The 18,884-nt window shown below is 55.9% G+C and overlaps 1 protein-coding gene across 1 annotated transcript; it reads left to right on the top strand.

Annotated features, from left to right (window-relative positions):
• Positions 1-392: 392 nt before the first annotated feature.
• ATP1A3 (ATPase Na+/K+ transporting subunit alpha 3) lies at positions 393-14,549 on the top strand. The gene is made up of 22 exons (XM_027079262.1): positions 393-515; positions 611-670; positions 816-1,019; positions 1,544-1,657; positions 1,771-1,905; positions 2,302-2,419; positions 2,553-2,821; positions 4,103-4,301; positions 4,379-4,488; positions 4,571-4,705; positions 6,301-6,493; positions 6,778-6,953; positions 7,039-7,175; positions 7,824-7,974; positions 8,095-8,263; positions 10,922-11,076; positions 11,154-11,277; positions 12,025-12,170; positions 12,729-12,859; positions 13,376-13,477; positions 13,746-13,837; positions 14,158-14,549. The coding sequence occupies exons 1-22, from the start codon at positions 513-515 to the stop codon at positions 14,184-14,186; spliced, it is 2,952 nt and encodes a 983-aa protein (XP_026935063.1). The 5' UTR covers positions 393-512; the 3' UTR covers positions 14,187-14,549.
• Positions 14,550-18,884: the final 4,335 nt, after the last annotated feature.

The raw sequence follows: 18,884 nt of genomic DNA on the forward strand, positions 1-18,884 counted from the left end.
AGAGACCTGGAGAGATAGATCAAGAGAGAGAGACAGACGTAGCGAGAGACAGACAGACTAGCAAGAGACAGACTAAGTGCCCAGGGAGAGGGAGAAGAAGACACAGAGAGATAAAAAGACACATGGAGACTGAAGGGGAGAGACCTACAGAGAGAGAGAGAGAGGCACAGACAGACCCAGATGGAGACTCTCAGGGACAGAGACCCAGAGGTACATGGAGCCAGAGACGGAGAGGCCAGTAGGAAGAGATGAGACTCAGGGGTTCTGAGAGATACCCAGAGCCGCAGGGCAGAGACAGACTGAGCCCCCAGAGCCAGCCCCTGCCCAGAGACGCAGCTGCGCAGACGCAGGGCTGGTGTCCCCTTGTAACCCCTTCTCGCCCGCAGTCTGGTGGCTCTGACAGCTATCGTGTCGCCACCTCGCAGGACAAGAAAGATGACAAGGGCTCGCCCAAGAAGAGCAAGGGCACCAAAGACCGCCGGGACCTGGATGACCTCAAAAAGGAGGTGGCTATGGTAAGTCCCACCCTCTGCACCCACCCAGAGCAGGCCCCACCCGCCACTGCCCGGCCTCCTCACTCACCCGATCCCCCCAAACTCCTGTTCCTCAGACAGAGCACAAGATGTCAGTGGAAGAGGTCTGCCGGAAATACAACACCGACTGTGTGCAGGTGGGGCCAGACCGGAGGGAGAAGGGTCCGGGGGGGGGGGAGGGGATGGGAAGCCGTGACCCTTGGGTGCCTGGGGGCACTCGGGAAGTGTTGGGGGCGCCAGGGTTGCTCCGGGAGGGTTCTGTGTGAGTCCTGTGTCCCCTAGGGTCTGACCCACAGCAAAGCCCAGGAGATCCTGGCCCGCGATGGGCCTAACGCGCTCACGCCGCCGCCCACCACCCCAGAGTGGGTCAAGTTCTGCCGCCAGCTATTTGGGGGCTTCTCAATCCTGCTGTGGATCGGGGCCATCCTCTGCTTCCTGGCCTACGGCATCCAGGCAGGCACCGAGGATGATCCTTCTGGCGACAACGTGAGTGCCCTCCACCCTGCTGTGCCCAAGGGCTCATACATGTAGGGACACGTATGCACACCCCACTTCTCCCTTTAGACTTTTCAAAGCCCAGCCTCCAACTTCTTCTCATCTAACTCTCACAGTCACCCAGTGAGAGAACCAGAGAAGCTATGAGGAAAACTGGGACTCAGAAAGGTGAAGTATGGGACTTCCCTGGTGGTCCAGTGGTTAGGACTCCGTGCTTTCACTGCCGAAGGCCTGGGTTCGATCCCTGGTCGGGGAACAGCCAATAAATAAACAAATAAATAGATAAATAAATATATAAACAACAAACATTTAAAAAAAAAGAAAGAAAGAAAGAGGGACTCAAACGTGGACAGGCAGACAGAGACACAGACCCTCAAATGGACACAACCTGAGGTCAGACATACAAATACAGACCCCCAATGACTCAAAGCTCTCTTCCCAGGTTCCACAGACCTCGGGATGGGGGTGGTGGGGAGTTGCTCCAGGGCGGGCTGTGACCCTGCATCTCCCCACAGCTGTACCTGGGCATCGTGCTGGCGGCCGTGGTCATCATCACCGGCTGCTTCTCCTACTACCAGGAAGCCAAGAGCTCCAAGATCATGGAATCCTTCAAGAACATGGTTCCCCAGGTGAGGGGTACCCAGGAAGGGGCCAGATGGAGGTGAACAGGCGGGCAAGGCTATGCCCAGTGACCCCAGGTAGAGGGAGTCAGGGAGGTGACTCTTCTCCATTCTCCCCCCAGCAAGCCCTGGTGATCCGGGAAGGTGAGAAGATGCAGGTAAATGCTGAGGAGGTGGTGGTCGGGGATCTGGTGGAGATCAAGGGCGGAGACCGAGTCCCAGCCGACCTGCGCATCATCTCAGCCCACGGCTGCAAGGTGAGCCAGGGGCCTGGGGCCCAGCTCTGCCCTTCCTGGAGTGGCCCAGGAGTCCAGGCCCCCAGCCCTTCCTCCCCCAGGACCCAGGAGTCCAGGCCCCCGGCCCCTCCTCCCCCAGGACCCTGCAGTCCAGGCCCCCTCCTCCCTCAGATCCAGTACCTCTGACCTCCAGGTACCTTTGGCCTTGGCAAGAAGCCGTGTACCCTCCCCAGCTTCAAGAGCCCAACCTCTGTCCTCCCAGACACAGGCACCCAGACTTCTAGCTGTGACTTCCAGGGACACAGCCTTCAGCCTCGTTAACAAAACAAACGAACAAACAAAAATCTTGAAATCTCCTCTGGACAAATGCCCCTTGACCCCAGGCCCGGGGTTGACACCTGTCTCCTGTGTTCCCAGGTGGATAACTCTTCCCTCACGGGTGAATCAGAGCCCCAGACCCGCTCCCCCGACTGCACTCACGACAACCCCTTGGAGACTCGGAACATCACCTTCTTTTCCACCAACTGTGTGGAAGGTGAGGCAGCGGGGAGGGGCGGTTCGGGCACCCAGGTGGGGCCGGGCTCGTCCAGATAGATGGACGTGCCTCAGGAGCTCGGGGTCCCTCTGAAGCTCGCTGAACCTCAGCCCAGTCCCCTCTGACCCCACAGGCACAGCTCGGGGTGTGGTGGTGGCCACGGGTGACCGCACTGTCATGGGCCGCATCGCCACTCTGGCTTCCGGGCTGGAGGTGGGCAAGACGCCCATCGCCATTGAGATCGAGCACTTTATCCAGCTCATCACTGGCGTGGCTGTCTTCCTGGGTGTCTCCTTCTTCATCCTCTCCCTCATTCTCGGATACACCTGGCTCGAGGCTGTCATCTTCCTCATCGGCATCATCGTGGCCAATGTCCCAGAGGGCCTGCTGGCCACTGTTACTGTAAGGCCCGGACCCTTGGGTCTGAGGGAGGAGGGGGCTGGGGCCCGATGGCAACAATCTTCATTGCAACTTGGACATCAAGGGCCAAGCCTGCCAGATGTGGAATGAGGAGGGTCCTGGGGCTCAGAGGGCCTCATTGACAAAACAAACCAACAGGGAATCCCCTGGCGGTCCAGTGGTTAGGACTCCGCGCTTTCACTGCTGAGGGCCCCCATGTTCAATACCTGGTGGAGAACTAAGATCCCACAAGCTGAGAAGCATGGCCCCCGCCCCGAAAAAAAAAAAACAACTAACAAAGAATCTTGAGAAACACTGCCAGTCAGAAAGGGCTAACAGCCCTATCATTTTTGAAGTTAACTTACAAAATTAAGAAGCACAACCCCACGGTAAAAAGTCTAAAGCATACATTAAAATAGTTAAAAAATAAAATAACAGTCCCGACCCACTGCCCAGCCGTCAGCCCCCCTCCAGAAGCAGGCTCTCTGCCCTGTTCCCGGCAACGGTGGGCGTATTGCCACGTATGTAGTCATTGTTTTCAGGGTACACAGAAGGGACCATCCTAGGAATACTATTCTGTTCCTTGATGCTTTTACTTAATAGATCCTGCAAAGTCATCCATATTAGCATATTCCAAGCTACTCTAAGTCAAAGGCCTTTCATTGACCTACACTATGCAAACAAGAGTTGCACATATGAAGGTACTGCCTGATGAGCTGGAGGCAACTGAACACACCCCAGGTCAGCTGCACCCAGATCTAGTTCCCCAGAAGCCCCCCTCAAGACCTGTTCAGCCCCTCCCCTCCAACCCCAGGGTTACCCCTAGGATAGACTGGCTTCAAACAGTGTAGCTTTTGTACTTCACATCAGTGGGATCATTCAGCAGGAACTCTTGTTTCTGGCTCATTTTTCGCTGAACACTATGTTTTTGAATTTCACCCATGCGGTTGTAGGCAGTGGTTCCTTGTTCTTTTTCACCGCTGTATAGTATTCCCACCTTTTATTCCCCAATTTATTTGTCCCTACTGCTGTTAGTGGACATTTGGGTTGTTTTCAGTTTGGGACTATTATGTTGCTGCTATGAACATTCTAGTATAGTTCTTTGGGGTGCATCTGAGCCCATTTTTGTGGGTCTATACCTTGGGTGGAGTGGCTGGGTGACACCCCATCCTTTGCCCAGGATTCTCTCTGGGCTGGGCAGTTGGGTTGTTGGCAGTTGTGTTGCTGGCCCAACTGCACCGCCTGACTCTACCTGTAACTCCCCTGCCCTTGCATACACTCCAGGTGTGTCTGACCCTGACCGCCAAGCGCATGGCTCGGAAGAACTGCCTTGTGAAAAACCTAGAGGCTGTAGAGACCCTGGGCTCCACATCCACCATCTGCTCGGACAAGACAGGGACCCTCACCCAGAACCGCATGACGGTCGCCCACATGTGGTTCGACAACCAGATCCACGAGGCCGACACCACTGAGGACCAGTCAGGTGAGGGTGGGGCCCAGGCAAGCCCGAGGGGGCCTGGCGCCCGGACACCCCCCAGCCCTGACTCGTACCTTTTTCAGGGACTTCATTTGACAAGAGCTCGCACACCTGGGTGGCCCTGTCTCACATTGCTGGACTCTGCAACCGTGCCGTCTTCAAGGGGGGTCAGGACAACATCCCTGTGCTCAAGGTGGATCTGGCCTCCCGCTCGCCTCAGCTTGGCCCCTGCCCACCCTGCGCTACTCTGCTCTGACAGCCCTCTCTCCCCACAGAGGGATGTGGCCGGGGATGCCTCCGAGTCTGCCCTGCTCAAGTGCATCGAGTTGTCCTCCGGCTCCGTGAAGCTGATGCGCGAACGTAATAAGAAAGTGGCTGAGATCCCCTTCAACTCCACCAACAAATACCAGGTACCCTAGGCTCTCCAGGAGAGTCGGCCTGGATCTCACTTTCTCTATGACGCCCGAAAAGCAGTCAGCTCTGCCCCGCTGTCCTCCTGCTTTGGGCAAGTTATTAACTTTCCCAGAGCCTTGGTTTCCCCATCTGTAAAATAAGTCCAAGAGTATCCACCCAGTGGGGAGAGGAACACAGACCCGGGAGTGAGAGCAATGTCTCTGTTGGAGTGGGCAGCAGGGGAGTAAAGATCTTCCTGCAGCAGAGTGGGAACCAGCCAGAGATCTCATTCATCCATTCAACAAATACGTTTTTGAGCAGCAACTACGTGTCAGAGGCACTTGTGTTAGGTGCTGCGGACTCAGACGGCAGTGAAGTCCCTCCTCTCACGGAACTTATGCTCTAGTGCCAGGAGACAGACAATGACAAAGGCATGAGGACATTAGGAAATTTGGAATACGTCCGCCAGTCACCATGCTGAGCGAGGGAGCCCTGCAGGCGGCTGGGGGCAGCGGGCACAGCGTGTGCAAAGGTCTTGACGAAGGAGTGTGTTGATGTACCGAATAGCCAGGGAACGTTGAGCCAGGAAACGTGGTGGGAGGGGAGGGCGGTGGGTGCTGGGTCAGGTCCCGTAGGGCCTTGTGGACAGGACTTGGGTGTGACCCTCAGGGGGACATGAGCCACCGAGCAGAGGCAAGATGGGACCTGGCTCACATTTTTAAAAACTGCTTTATTGAGAGATACAGTTCACACACCATAGCTCACCCACTTAATGTGCATAATTCAGTAGTTTTAGTATATTCACCGATACGTGCTGTCATCTGCCCAGTCAGGTTTTTAAAAAATATTTATTTACTTATTCATTTATTTTGGCTGTGCCGGGTCTTAGTTGCGGCGTGCGGGATCTTCGTTGCCTCGTGAGGGATCTTTAGTTGCGGCATGCGAACTCTTAGTTGCAGCATGTGGGATCTAGTTCCCTGACCAGGGATCGAACCCAGGCCCCCTGCATTGGGAGCGCGGAGTCTTAGCCGCCGGGCCACCAGTGAAGTCCTGTGACTCTCATATTTTAAAGGCTTCTTCTGGCTGCCATGGGGAGGAAATATTATGGGGAGGGGAGGGCAGAAACAGGGACTCAGTGTGGAGGCTGCTGTGATATTTCATGAGAGACGGTGGTGGCTGGATGGGAGGGCAGGGGAGGTGAGAAGAGGTCAGAATCCGGGTACTTCAGAGGTGAGCTGACCAGATTCGGTGATGGGTCAGATGCGGGATGAGAGGTTGTCGGGCAAGCCAGAGAGAGAAGCACGTATCCTAAGGACCCCTGAGATTTCTGTGAGAGAGACACAGAGGGGAAGAAATATCTGCAAGACCGAGAGACAGAAACGGGCAGGGATGAGCAGAGGTCTCTGTGAGAGAGCCTGAGAAACAGATGAACATCTCTCGGGTAGAGAGATTTGGGCAGTGCCCTCTGGGGGAGCCTGGCGGTGGTCTGTCCTGGCATCCGTGGCTCTGGATAGGGCGGCAGGGGGGGTCCTCTTCCCCAGCTGGGTGCAGGGCAGCCTCCGGGTCCCTCCCTGTGAGGCTCAGGCACGGCCGCCTTCTGCTCTGTCCACAGCTCTCCATCCACGAGACCGAGGACCCCAATGACAACCGGTACCTGCTGGTGATGAAGGGCGCCCCTGAACGCATCCTGGACCGGTGCGCCACCATCCTGCTGCAGGGCAAGGAGCAGCCGCTGGACGAGGAGATGAAGGAGGCTTTCCAGAACGCCTACCTCGAGCTCGGGGGCCTGGGCGAGCGCGTGCTTGGTGCGCACCAAGGGTGGAGCCAAGTTGGGGCAGGGGCTGGGCCAGCTCTGGGGGCCCCTTGAGGGTAAGGAGGGATGTGAGGCTGCCCAGAGCCTGGCTCAGAATAGGGCCTCCCAGAATGCACCATGAATGAATGAATGAATGAGACAGGAAGGCGTCTGTCAGAAATGGGTGTTGACTGACTGTCTGGCCAACTAGGGAGCCTGACTGCTGGCACCGGGAGCTGCGGGCAGGAGGCAGGGAGGACCGAGGCTGGAGCCCCTGTGCCCCTCTCCCTGCGCCAGGTTTCTGCCATTACTACCTGCCCGAGGAGCAGTTCCCTAAGGGCTTTGCCTTCGACTGTGACGATGTGAACTTCACCACCGACAACCTCTGCTTCGTGGGCCTCATGTCCATGATCGACCCTCCCCGGGCAGCCGTCCCTGACGCGGTGGGCAAGTGCCGCAGCGCGGGCATCAAGGTATGGCCCGGGGCAGCAGGGGAGGCAGGGCCAGGGCCCCAGCGGCCAGCGGTGAGGCTGGACCGTTTGCATATGATGCCCACAGGTCATCATGGTCACCGGCGATCACCCCATCACGGCAAAGGCCATTGCCAAGGGTGTGGGCATCATCTCCGAGGGCAACGAGACTGTGGAGGACATCGCCGCCCGGCTCAACATTCCCGTCAGCCAGGTCAACCCCCGGTGAGCCCCGCCCTGCCCAGCTCAGGTCCCTCTGGGACTGCGGGTCCCCCTCCTCCTGGGCCTCCTCTGTTGACTCAGCATCTGGGTCCTGTTCCTCTACCATCGTGAGGATGGGCAGCCTGGTGTTACAGCTGCATGGGGTTAGCAAGGGGTAGGTTCGCATCCCAGCTTTGCCACACATGAGCTGTGTGACCTTGGGCAAGTCACTTAGCCTCTCTGTGCCTCAGTTTCCTCCTCTCTAAAATGGGCTGCTAGTAATTCACATCTGAGAGGATTCTGTGAGACCCCTTATTTCTGTGTCTGGCATTCTCTCTTCCCATCTCTCTTTCATGTCTTTGTCTCTCTCTGTGTCTCTCATCTCTGTTCTGACGTACTTAGCTTTCCCACGCTCATGTCTCTCTGCGTCTGTCTCTATTTCCTAGTTGCCTGCATATCTCTGTTCCTCTAAGTCCAGTGTCCCAAGGTTCTTCCTGAGGTCTGCCCTCTATCCTTCCTACTGCAGCCCCCTCCTCCCCTGTTTCCCTTCATCTCTGACCCCCAGAGCCCTTGTCCCTCTATCGGAGCCTGGTCCTCTGTCTCTCCTGTCTGTGAGTCTGTCCAACAGGTGTCACTGCCCCACAAGTCCTGAACACTCTCTGCTCTTCCCAGGGATGCCAAGGCCTGTGTGATCCATGGCACCGACCTCAAGGACTTCACCTCTGAGCAAATCGACGAGATCCTGCAGAACCACACTGAGATCGTCTTCGCCCGCACTTCCCCCCAGCAGAAGCTCATCATTGTGGAGGGCTGTCAGAGACAGGTGGGCTCGGGCTGGGGTCCCTCGGAGGAGGGGGCCGGGGGTCTGGACTCCGGGGTCCTTGATGAGAAGAGGGTTTGGGGCCAGGCCTCTGGGCGTCATCCTCACCCTCTCTCCCTCCAGGGAGCCATCGTGGCTGTGACTGGGGACGGCGTGAACGACTCCCCCGCCCTGAAGAAGGCTGACATCGGGGTGGCCATGGGCATTGCCGGCTCTGACGTCTCCAAACAGGCAGCAGACATGATTCTGCTGGATGACAACTTTGCCTCCATCGTCACGGGTGTGGAGGAGGGTGAGTGAGTTGGCCCAGGTGGCCCTGGAGACTGGGGTCGCTGCGTGAAGCCCGAGAAGGGGGAGGGGAACAGGCCAGGGCTGCAGCAGATGCACGGCAGGAGACCACAGAATCCCACCAGGCCCCCGGCAGAGCCTGCGCTTGTCCTTTTCGGTTTTCTCCCCCTGAGGAGTTGGGGGCTCCCTGGGGGCAGGACTCAGCCAACGCACTTCTGGGTCGCAGTGTCGCCCAGCACAGGCCCAGTCTGGTGGGCAAGGCACATTCGGAAGCATTAAAAAACAATACTCATAGGGATTTCCCTGGCAGTCCAGTGGTTAAGACTTCGCCTTCCAATGCAGGGGGTGCGGGTTCGATCCCTGGTTGGGGGGCTGGGACCCCCACATGCCTCAGGGCCAAAAAACCAAAACAGAAAACTGAAGCAATATTGTAACAAATTCAATAAAGACTTGAAAAATGGTCCACATCAAAAAAGTCTTTAAAAAAAAATACTCATAAGGACAACCTCAGGGAAGCAGAGGGTCCTGAGGGAGCCCTGAAGAGGCCCCTCACCCAGCCTGGAGTCAGGGGCCAAGGAAGCCTCCCCAAGGGGACAGGGATCGCCTGTGCCAAGTCTCTAGGGCCATGTGGGAATCTTCACGTAGAGAAGTGTCAGCGAAGGGAGTTGCAGACAGAGGCAAGGCCTCGAGGTCTCAGGTGGGGCCGCCGGGCATCACCTCCTGACGGGCCTGGATGCGGCCACAGATGGGGCTTGTTCCCATTCCGTTTTATTCTAATTATCAGAGTAATTCATGATCATTATAGAAAATGTAGAAAAGCATTAAGAAGCAAATTGGAATCACCCATAATCTTACCATCCAGAAATAATCACTGTTCATGCATTTTCTTCCAGTCTCTCTGTCCTACTTGAAATGTCCCCAGTGTAAAAAATAACTCCTGATAAGAGAGAATTCAGACGGTAACAGCTGAGCCTACAGTGTCAGGTTCAACGCCCTTATCCCTTGTCTCCTGTGGCCCAGAGGACACATGGTTAACCCTTTCTCATCCCCAAGACATCCTCCACGCACCTGCAGAGCACACACTCACGGAGGCGTTCACGCCGCCCAGACATTTATTGGACTCCTTACCTTGTGTCTGGTGCCAGGGGCTGGAGATACAGCTGTGAGCAGAGCAGACATGGGTCCTTGCCCTCAAGGAGCTGGGAGAGACAGCCTTCTGCAAGTTAACGAACAAGTTGTAACATAACAAACATAATTACATATTGTGACAAGTGCTAAGAAGAAAACCAGCAGGGTGCTAGGATAGATGGGGTCCTACCTATTTATTTATTTTTTGGCCGCCCCGCGCAGTTTGCGGGATCTGAGTTCCCTGACCAGGGATCGAACCTGCGCCCCCTGCAGTGGAAGTGTGGAGTCTTAACCACTGGACCTCCAGGGAAGTCCTCTGTGCCTTGTTTTTTTTTTTTTTTTTTTTTTTTTTTTTTGCGGTACGCAGGCCTCTCACTGTTGTGGCCTCTCCCGTTGCGGAGCACAGGCTCCGGACGCGCAGGCTCAGCGGCCACGGCTCACGGGCCCAGCCGCTCCGTGGCATGTGGGAATCTTCCCGGACCGGGGCACGAACCCGTGTCCCCTGCATTGGCAGGCGGACTCTCAAACACCGCGCCACCAGGGAAGCCCTTCTGTGCCTTCTTAATGACACACCTTGTTGCTCATCAGCACACGGGGGAAGGTGGAGGGAGGGGCTGGCTGGGTTCATCTTTAGTTTCTTTTTACTTTATACGCACTATACTGATTGAATCTTTATTGGGATATGGCTTTCACACAAAGTCAGGCAGCTCCGTGACTTTTTATGCACGCACGCACCCACACAACCACCGGACCCCCATCAAGATAGAGAACGTTTCCAGCCTCCCGTTAGGGTTCTACCAGGTCCCCTCGGTCTATATCCCCCCTCCCAGAAATAACCACCATCCTGACTTTCAGCACCATGGATTCGTTTCCAACCTCTTCCAAATGGAATCATGTGATAAGAATGCTTCTGTGTCTGGCTTTTTTTCACTCAACATAACATCAGTGAGATTCATCCATGGAGTTGGGGGTGTCAGTAGCTCGTTCCTTTTTCTCGCCGGGTGGTATTCCTTTGTATGGACGGACCACAGTTTACTTATCCACTCACCTACTGATGGCCAGCGGGTCAGTTCTGGTTTGGGGCTATTATAACTAATGCCATGGTGAACATTCTTGTACTTGCTTTTTGGTGGACATAAACACTCATTTCTCTTGCATATAAACATAAGGTGAGGATTGCTGGGTCAATAAGGCAGGGATGTTTAACTTTTAACAGAAACTACTGGGAATTCCCTGGTGGTCCAGTGGTTAGGACTCCATGCTTTCGCTGCCAAGGGCGCTGATTTGATCCCTGGTTGGGGAACTAAGATTCCGCTAGCCACACCGTGCGGCCAAAAAAAGAAAAGAAACTACCAAGCAGTCTTCCGAAGTGGTTGTATTTTGAGAATGTTTGAACAGGGGCAACATGGTTGGGCATCTGTATGGAAAGGCAGGCGGTGGGGGGAATGGATTAGAAAGGATGCATGGACTGGGCAGGGAAGGGGCAGAGGGACTAGGTGTGGGTGCCGAGGTCTGAGCCTGCCCCTGCCAACAGGCCGCCTGATCTTCGACAACCTGAAGAAGTCCATCGCCTACACCCTGACCAGCAACATCCCCGAGATCACGCCCTTCCTGCTGTTCATCATGGCCAACATCCCACTGCCTCTGGGCACCATCACCATCCTCTGCATCGACCTGGGCACTGACATGGTGAGGCCCCGGCCACCCCCAGGCTCCGGGAGGGTAGGGTCCCCCCGATCCCCGACTTACCGGCCTCTCCTGCCCAGGTCCCTGCCATCTCGCTGGCGTACGAGGCCGCTGAGAGTGACATCATGAAGAGACAGCCCAGGAACCCACGCACTGACAAGTTGGTCAATGAGAGGCTCATCAGCATGGCCTACGGACAGATCGGTGAGGACCTGGGGGCCCTGCCTCGCTTATGGCTGGGTGCCTGGTGCCTGGCCCACCGTGGGTGCTCAGAAACCTTGTGCCGAATGAGTGGAGTGAAAAGTAGGACCTGGTGCTGGAGGTTTGGAAGGAGTGACTTACAGATGGGCAGTGGTCACCAAGGTGGGGCTGGCACAGGTGGAGGAAAGGCCCGGGGCTGCACCCGGGGAGCACGTGGGATACTGAGTGGCAGATCAGGGCTGGCCCCAGGATGGCCACTCCCCTGCTCCACCCGCCACCATGATGGGAAGGACCAGTCAGCCTGTGAGCTCTCTGAGGGCAGGAGTGAGCCCCACGCCCTCCTGCCTTCTCCATCTTTGCTGGGGGTGAGGTGTGCAGTCTTACAGGTGCTGAGCGCCCTGTTGCTGGGAGTGTCCCAGGAAGCAGAGGCTTGGTGGCGGTGGTCAGAGGCCTAGGGAGGTCATTCCTGCCTAGGGGGTCCTCAGGGGTTTCCTGATGTCCAGGTGGCCTGGCGCAGGTGGGAGGGAGCCTCCAGGTTCTCCCCTCAGGAGAGCCCCGTCTCCAAGGTTCCTGCCACCAGGTGGCACCCTCAGATGGCCCTCTGGGAGCTCAGCCCCGGATGATGTCAGGCAAGAGGACCGGGTACCTCACCATCCTCACAGTGTGGGTCTCAAGGGGCCTCAGAGGTGCCCTGGGCTGGCTGCCTGCCCCACCTGAGCCTCTTCTCATCTCCCTTCTCTCCTCCCCCAGGAATGATCCAGGCTCTTGGTGGCTTTTTCTCCTACTTTGTGATCCTGGCAGAAAATGGCTTCTTGCCTGGCAACCTGGTGGGCATCCGGCTGAACTGGGATGACCGCACCGTCAACGACCTGGAGGACAGTTACGGGCAGCAGTGGGTGCGTAGGGCTGGGTCCCACAGCATGGCCTGGGACCTCCCAGGCGGGGTCCCTGCCCACAGCATCCTGGGCTGGGGCGAGCCGTCCCAACCATGCAGGGGCAGCTTCCTATGATGGTCCCTCTGCCCCAGGGGCGGCATCAAGATCCTCGCTGGACACAAGGGGCCTCCTGGCGCTCTTGGCCCAGCCCATCACGGTCCTGGCCGCCGACCATGCTCTCTGCCCCACCAGGCGAGACGCCTTTGCTGCCCAATTCCCCATCTCTGTCTGCCTTCAAAGCCCAGCTGGAGGCCCCTCAGGAGGCCCCCAGGATCTCTGGTCCACAACCGAGGTCACCATTATCCTCTCTAATTCCTTGTACATTTCCTGACTCTTCCCGTGGGGCTCTGAACTACAGAGGGAAGGCACGCCCCTTAGGGGATCCCATCTGGACAGAGTCCCCGCTTTGCCCTGGGGCCCTACGCAGGGGCGCAGACAAGGAGCACGTGGGCCCAGGGTGGGGCCTGGGGCTGCGGCCACACTGACCGCCGACCGGCACCCGCGTCATCGCCCTTGCAGACCTACGAGCAGAGGAAAGTGGTGGAGTTCACGTGCCACACGGCCTTCTTTGTGAGCATAGTGGTCGTGCAGTGGGCTGACCTGATCATCTGCAAGACCAGGAGGAACTCCGTCTTCCAGCAGGGCATGAAGTGAGGGCCGCGGGCGCCGGGCTTGCTCTCCGTCCCGCCCCGTGTCTGTCTGTCTGTTTCAGTTTTGCCTCTGAGTTGATTTTCTCTCCAGTGGTCACATCTATCTTGGAGTCTCTGTCTCTCTCTCTCCATATGTGTGTGTGCACACTGCTGGGGTGTCCCTGGTCCCTCTCCAGATCTGCTTTATCTTTTTCTTTGGCCGCACGGCTTGTGGGATCTTAGTTCCCCCACCAGAGATGAACCCTGCAGTGGAAGCGCAGAGTGCTAACCACTGGACCGCCAGGGAATTCCCTGCTGTATCTTTTCATACCCCTGCCTGTGTGTCACTGTCTCTGTCATTATACTTCAGTGTCACCGTCTCCCTGGACCCATCTGTGCCTCTCTGCCTCTTTCGGTCTCCATCTCTGTGTGTCTCCGTGTCTGTCTCTGTGCATCTGCCCTTGGTAGAGCCTCTGTCTCGGTGGGATGGGGGTGCCTGCTCGAGTTCTCTGGGTCCAGCCCTGCCTGTGCCTCCAGGAACAAGATCCTGATCTTCGGGTTGTTTGAGGAGACAGCCCTGGCTGCCTTCCTGTCCTACTGCCCCGGCATGGACGTGGCCCTTCGCATGTACCCTCTCAAGTGAGTGCCCCCTCCCCTGCCCTGTACCACCTGCTCCGGGATCCTCCGGGTAGCCTTCCCCGCGGGACGCCCTCACAGGGGGGTGCTGTGCAGACCCCAGCCCACAGCCATGGCCCGGGCACCCCTCACCTTGGGCACGAAGGACCAGGGGAGCATCTTCCCAGTGCGGCCCCGTCTGTCCTCTGGGACCCTGCCTGTGTGTGTCCGCCCCGCCCCCCGCCCCGTCTCCGCCCCACACTGACGCCCTCCTGCTCTTTCGTCTCCGCAGGCCCAGCTGGTGGTTCTGTGCCTTCCCCTACAGTTTTCTCATCTTCGTCTATGACGAAATCCGCAAACTCATCCTGCGCAGGAACCCCGGGGGTGAGGGGCTAACTGGGTACAGCGGGGAGGCTGGGGGGACGGGACGGGGCAGCTGGAAGGGGAGGCGAGAGAGCGCTGTGTGACTGATACTAACCTCACTCTCTGTTTCCCCCCAACCCCTCCCTCCTGCGTCGTCTTTCCACCCTCTTTGCAACTCTTCTCTCTTCCTGGCTCTCTGGGCCTCCTCCTTTCTGTGTCTTTCCCTGTGTCTCTGCCCCTTTTGGTTTCTTTCTGTGCCGCTGTCTGTCTGTCTCTGCTTGTGCTTCTCTCCATGCCCGTCTCCCTCTCATCTCTGTTTCTTTCCTCCTTTGTCTCTCCAGGTTGGGTGGAGAAGGAAACCTACTACTGACCTCAACCCCACCACATCACCCGTCTCTACCCTGCCCCTCAAGCCCAGGACAGCCCACTCCGGTCCCCCTCATTTTGTATTCTGGGGGGAGGGGCCCTCTCGCCCATTGGCCCCGCCCCCTCAAGTTATCTCCCGCCTCCCTCCCCCTCTTCCCCCTCTGGCTGGCTTCTCTCCCCGCCCCCGCCCCGCCCCGCCCCGCCCCCTGCCTCTCTCCTCTCTCTCTTTTGTGTGTCTGTTCCTCTCCCTCTCCTCATCCCTGCCACCCAGCACCCTCCCTGGGCTCTTTTTTACTCCCCCTCACCCCCTGGCTGACGCCGTCTCTGGTTCTGGACAATTATCAAATATATCCGTGGGGACAGAGAAGCCGCGTGTGTGTGTCTTGCTTGCTTTGTGGATCCGGGGTGTGGGCAGGACGGTGTTCCCTGTGCTGGCACCCGTGGCTGGGTGATTCACAGAACCCCAGGAATTTAGCCTGGCATGAGCTTGGGAGTCATGGAATCTCAAAGTCATCAAATCATGGAGTTGTAGCCCCACAAGGGTTAGAGTGAGGGCACCTTGAATTCGCCAGGAGGTGGGATCATGGGATCAGAACAGGGGAGAGGAAGGGAATCAGACTCTGGATCCTCTCATATTGGAGAGGCACCGGGGGAGGCGATGATGCTAATGGTTCATGGAACTCCCACCCTGTGCTGTCCTCTCCTAAGCACTCTACGTGTATTAGCTCACTCAATCCTCACAAGGCACAGAGAGGGAAAGTGACCTGCCCAAGGTCACACAGCTGAGAGGTGACAAATCTGGGATTTGAACCTAGGCTGTCCAAGCTCTAAGTCACTATGCTCTTCTCTCTCTTTTTGCTGAGATAAACTTTCATACAGTGACATGCACAAGTCTCAAGGGCACAGCTCAATGATTTAAAAAATTACTTCCATGTAGCCACTAGCCATAAAGTTCTCTCGTGCCCCTTTTCCAGTCAGCCCCCTCCAGAGGTAACTGCTGAACTGCTTTCTGTCACCATCGTTTAGTTGTACCAATTCTTGGACTTTGTAGAAATGCAGTCTTACCGCATGCTGTCTCATGCTGTCTCTTACAGCATGCATGTCTGGCTTCCTGTCCTCCACACCATGTCTATGAGAGTCATCCACAGTGTTCCATGTGTCAGTAGCTGCTCTTTTTCGTTGCTGCGGAGTTTTCCACTGTGTGACTATTACACGATTTGTTGATCCATTTTCTTGTTGATGGACATTTGCTGTTTACACTTTGGAAGCCTCTAGGAAGAGGAACGTTCTAGTGATATCCTCTGATGACACATGTGTGCATCTCTGTTGGGTACATGCCTAGGAGTGGAATTGCTGATTGGGGGATAGACAGTGTTTATCTTTAATAGAAATAGCCATGCCCTTTCCAAAGCTCTTGCGTCATCTGCATTCCAACAGTGTATCAAAGTTACAGTTGCTCCACATCCACGTCAACACTTGCTTGTCAGTCTTTTGAATTTGAGCCCTTCTGGTTGGGCAGCTCTACCACTTCCCTCAAGGCAGCCTTGCTAACACAGCCCAGAGACTGGAGTGAGAGGAAGGCCTGGGGCTGGTCCCGGGCCTGCCTGCCTCCCAGCACAGGTGTCTGGGTGGTAGGGAGGCTGAGAGTCCACATGAGTGTGAGTGTGTGCACGTGCCCACTGCACAGGACAATGCTGAGGAGGAGTGCCTGAATCTGAGGGGCAAGGCAGTCAGAAGGCAGCGGCCATGTGTGCCAGAAACGCCTGTGATGCCCAGGGCAGAGCCCAGTCCGGTAAGGGTTACGTGAGCCTGGACCTCTCCTGGGGAGGCCAGAGAAACTATTCATCAGGTACAGGGTAAGAAACACTCCCATAGACAGGTGGGCAATCTGAGGCCCAGAGAGGGCAGGAACTTCCTTAAGGTCACACAGCAGAAAAATAAACCAGGTTTCTGATTGTCTGTGCTAATGTCCTCCTACCCTCCCAGCTCCACTTCCTCCAGGGGTCCAAGAGGCAGGAAGGAGGCCTCAGTGGAGGGACCACAGGGCCAGGGCCCATCTCTCATAATCTTTTCAGGCACCCCCTTATCTCCCACCATCCCCCTAATTCAGGGCCCACTTGCCATAGGTCCCTTCTCCCCCAGTCTCCCCTCATCCCGCTGTCTCACGGATCTTCCCATCTCTCACAGTATCTCCATCTTAGGGCCCCTTCTCCCACAATCTCTGTTTCAAGGGGCTCCTCCCCCACATTGCCCCTACGCCAAGGCCCCTCAGAATCCCCTGATTCAAAGTTCCCGTCCTGCCCCACTCAGAGGGTTCCTGTCCAACAGTGTCCTTGCCTCTGGACTCCACCACCCATGGCCCATGCCTTTTGACACCTCCAGGACTTTGCCTGTTATGTCTTCTGCTCAGAGCACGTACTGGCGGGTTATGAGTGAAATCACTTTTATTCGTGTTCCTATGAGGAAACCCCAAAGCCCTCATAACAAAAGTCAAACCCCAATTTCCCCAGGTCGGCCCTGGAAGAAGGCAGCTGGACCTCTGCTTCCAACTCTCTGCTCCCCAAGATTCATCTTCCTCTTGGGGGCTCTTCTGGTTACCCCTGCTGCTCCCATCACTTTGAACTCAGGCGCTGCTACCCCATTAATGCTCTGGGCTAACTGTGGACTCACAGCCCCCCCGCCCCTTGATTTCCTGAAGCCCAGCTCGACCCAAGTGGGAAGCCTGAACAAGCTTCTACTAAAAGCCTGGGGCTGACAAAGAGGAAGTGAACGGTAACGAGCCAACCTGATCTTCAAAGTATGGCTCATTCGGTTTCAGCTTGGGACCCCCCTGCCACGCGCGCACAGGTGGCCTCCCTCCTATTGCTACACCAGCCCCTTCGAGAGGGTCATCTTCCCCACCTTGTGGGGATGCCCTCCAGCAGGCCTCAAAGCCCAAAGCCAAAAGGAATGTGATCCTTGGAAGACAAGAGTTGGAGTTAAGAGTCACCTGGATCTCCCAGGTGAGTATTCTCCTTCAGCTCCACCCAACCTTGGAAAATGAGGTCCTCAGTCTGTGTAAGGGAGCCCAGGCTTCCCAATACTTCCACACACATTTCTTGAGGCATGCTGGTGCTCCCTTCTTTCCCACAACTCACTCAGGGGCAGGGGCAAAGACTGAGAGAACTATGGCTGTGAGAGCTAGGGGAAAGAAAGGTCCATGTCTCAGATGCCAGCCACTCTTTGGGACATCCAAGGGGCCAGCAGCCCCTAGTAAGTTACTGCTAAGTTTGAGAAGACTGAACTCTAGACATAATCATAACAGTCATGATAATGTAGTGGCAATAACATGGACTACCATTTATTGAGCAGTTATAAAATATCAAGACTCTTTCAAGCACTTTACATGGACCATTCAACCCCATCTCAACCCCATGAGTGTGGTACAATTACAGGGACGAACAAAATCGGACTACAGGTTGGATCTGTTTCTTTTACTTTAACCTTTGCTTCTCATTTGCTTTTGTTCACTAAAAGGATACTGTCTATAGGGAACCCTGCCCCTCTGCTTGAATGTTAAACCAAAGTGCCTTTGTTCAGGGAAACATCCTGACCCTGTCCACCTGTGAATGGCTGCAAGAAAGAAGAAATTAACACATCCCCTCCCTGAGGCTGTCCATTCCAGGAGATATCTGCAAGACTTAAGGCCTTTTTACTTCACTTCTTCACCTCCTCCCCTTCTCTGTTCTATAAAAGAAACTGGCATCCAGACCCCAGTCAGATGGTCTTTTTGAGACACTAGTCCGCCATCTTCTCAGTCTGCAGGCTTTCCAAATAAAGTCGCTATTCCTTGCCTCAACACCTCATCTCCTGATTTATTGGCCTGTCCTGCGGCGAGCAGAGCGAGCTTGGACTTGGTAACAGTACCACCAGGATCTTCACTGTCCAGTTGAGGACACCGAGGTTCAGGGAGGTGATGAGGTCAACACAGCCTGAATTTTGACCTCTGACCCCAGAATCCCAGCTCTTTTCGTTATAGCAACTCCGTCTTTTAAAAATTCTCACCCCTTCAATAAAACTAGAACAAAATAAAATGATAAAATGAAAAAAAACTCAACCCTTTCCTTTCCCCCACTTCCCTCCGTCCTATCCAAAGCAGGGGCATCCCTAGGTCCCTAACCCTAACCCATTCATCCTTGGGAGCCCAAGGGTTGTGGGGGGAGCTTTGCCCCCTACCTTAGATGCACCCCCCTCCAGCAACCATGGCCCCATCACTAGCCTGTTGAAGAAGGAAGAAATAGATTTCCACAAATTCTCTACAGTCTCGCTATTCAAAATGTGGGCCATGGACCAGAAGCATCAACATCACCTAGAAACTTGTTAGAAATGCAAATGAATGGTCTCACCCTAGATCTGCTGAGTCAGAACATCTGCGTGTTTTAGCAAGTGTTTTCTTTTATACCTTCTAGAGTCAGAATGACAGCTCTACACGGCCTCCATCGTACCCTGCACGGGGGAGTACACAACGTTTTCTGCCTTTAGAGCTCCGGCTTCTGACTTTCGAGCTCGCATACCGCCCTGACTCCTGACAACCCACCTTTTCCGACTCCACGCGTCCTGCTTCTGAAACTACAACTCCCACAATGCCCAGAGGCGTCACTTTACGCGACTACATCTCCCAAGGTGTTTCGCGAGCCATACCACCATCATGGCGCCCACTCTC

The sequence above is a fragment of the Aethalodelphis obliquidens genome, unplaced genomic scaffold (genome assembly GCF_003676395.1).
Source record: "Aethalodelphis obliquidens isolate GAN/ISIS:26980383/991018 unplaced genomic scaffold, ASM367639v1 scaffold43, whole genome shotgun sequence".
NCBI lineage: Eukaryota > Metazoa > Chordata > Mammalia > Artiodactyla > Delphinidae > Aethalodelphis > Aethalodelphis obliquidens.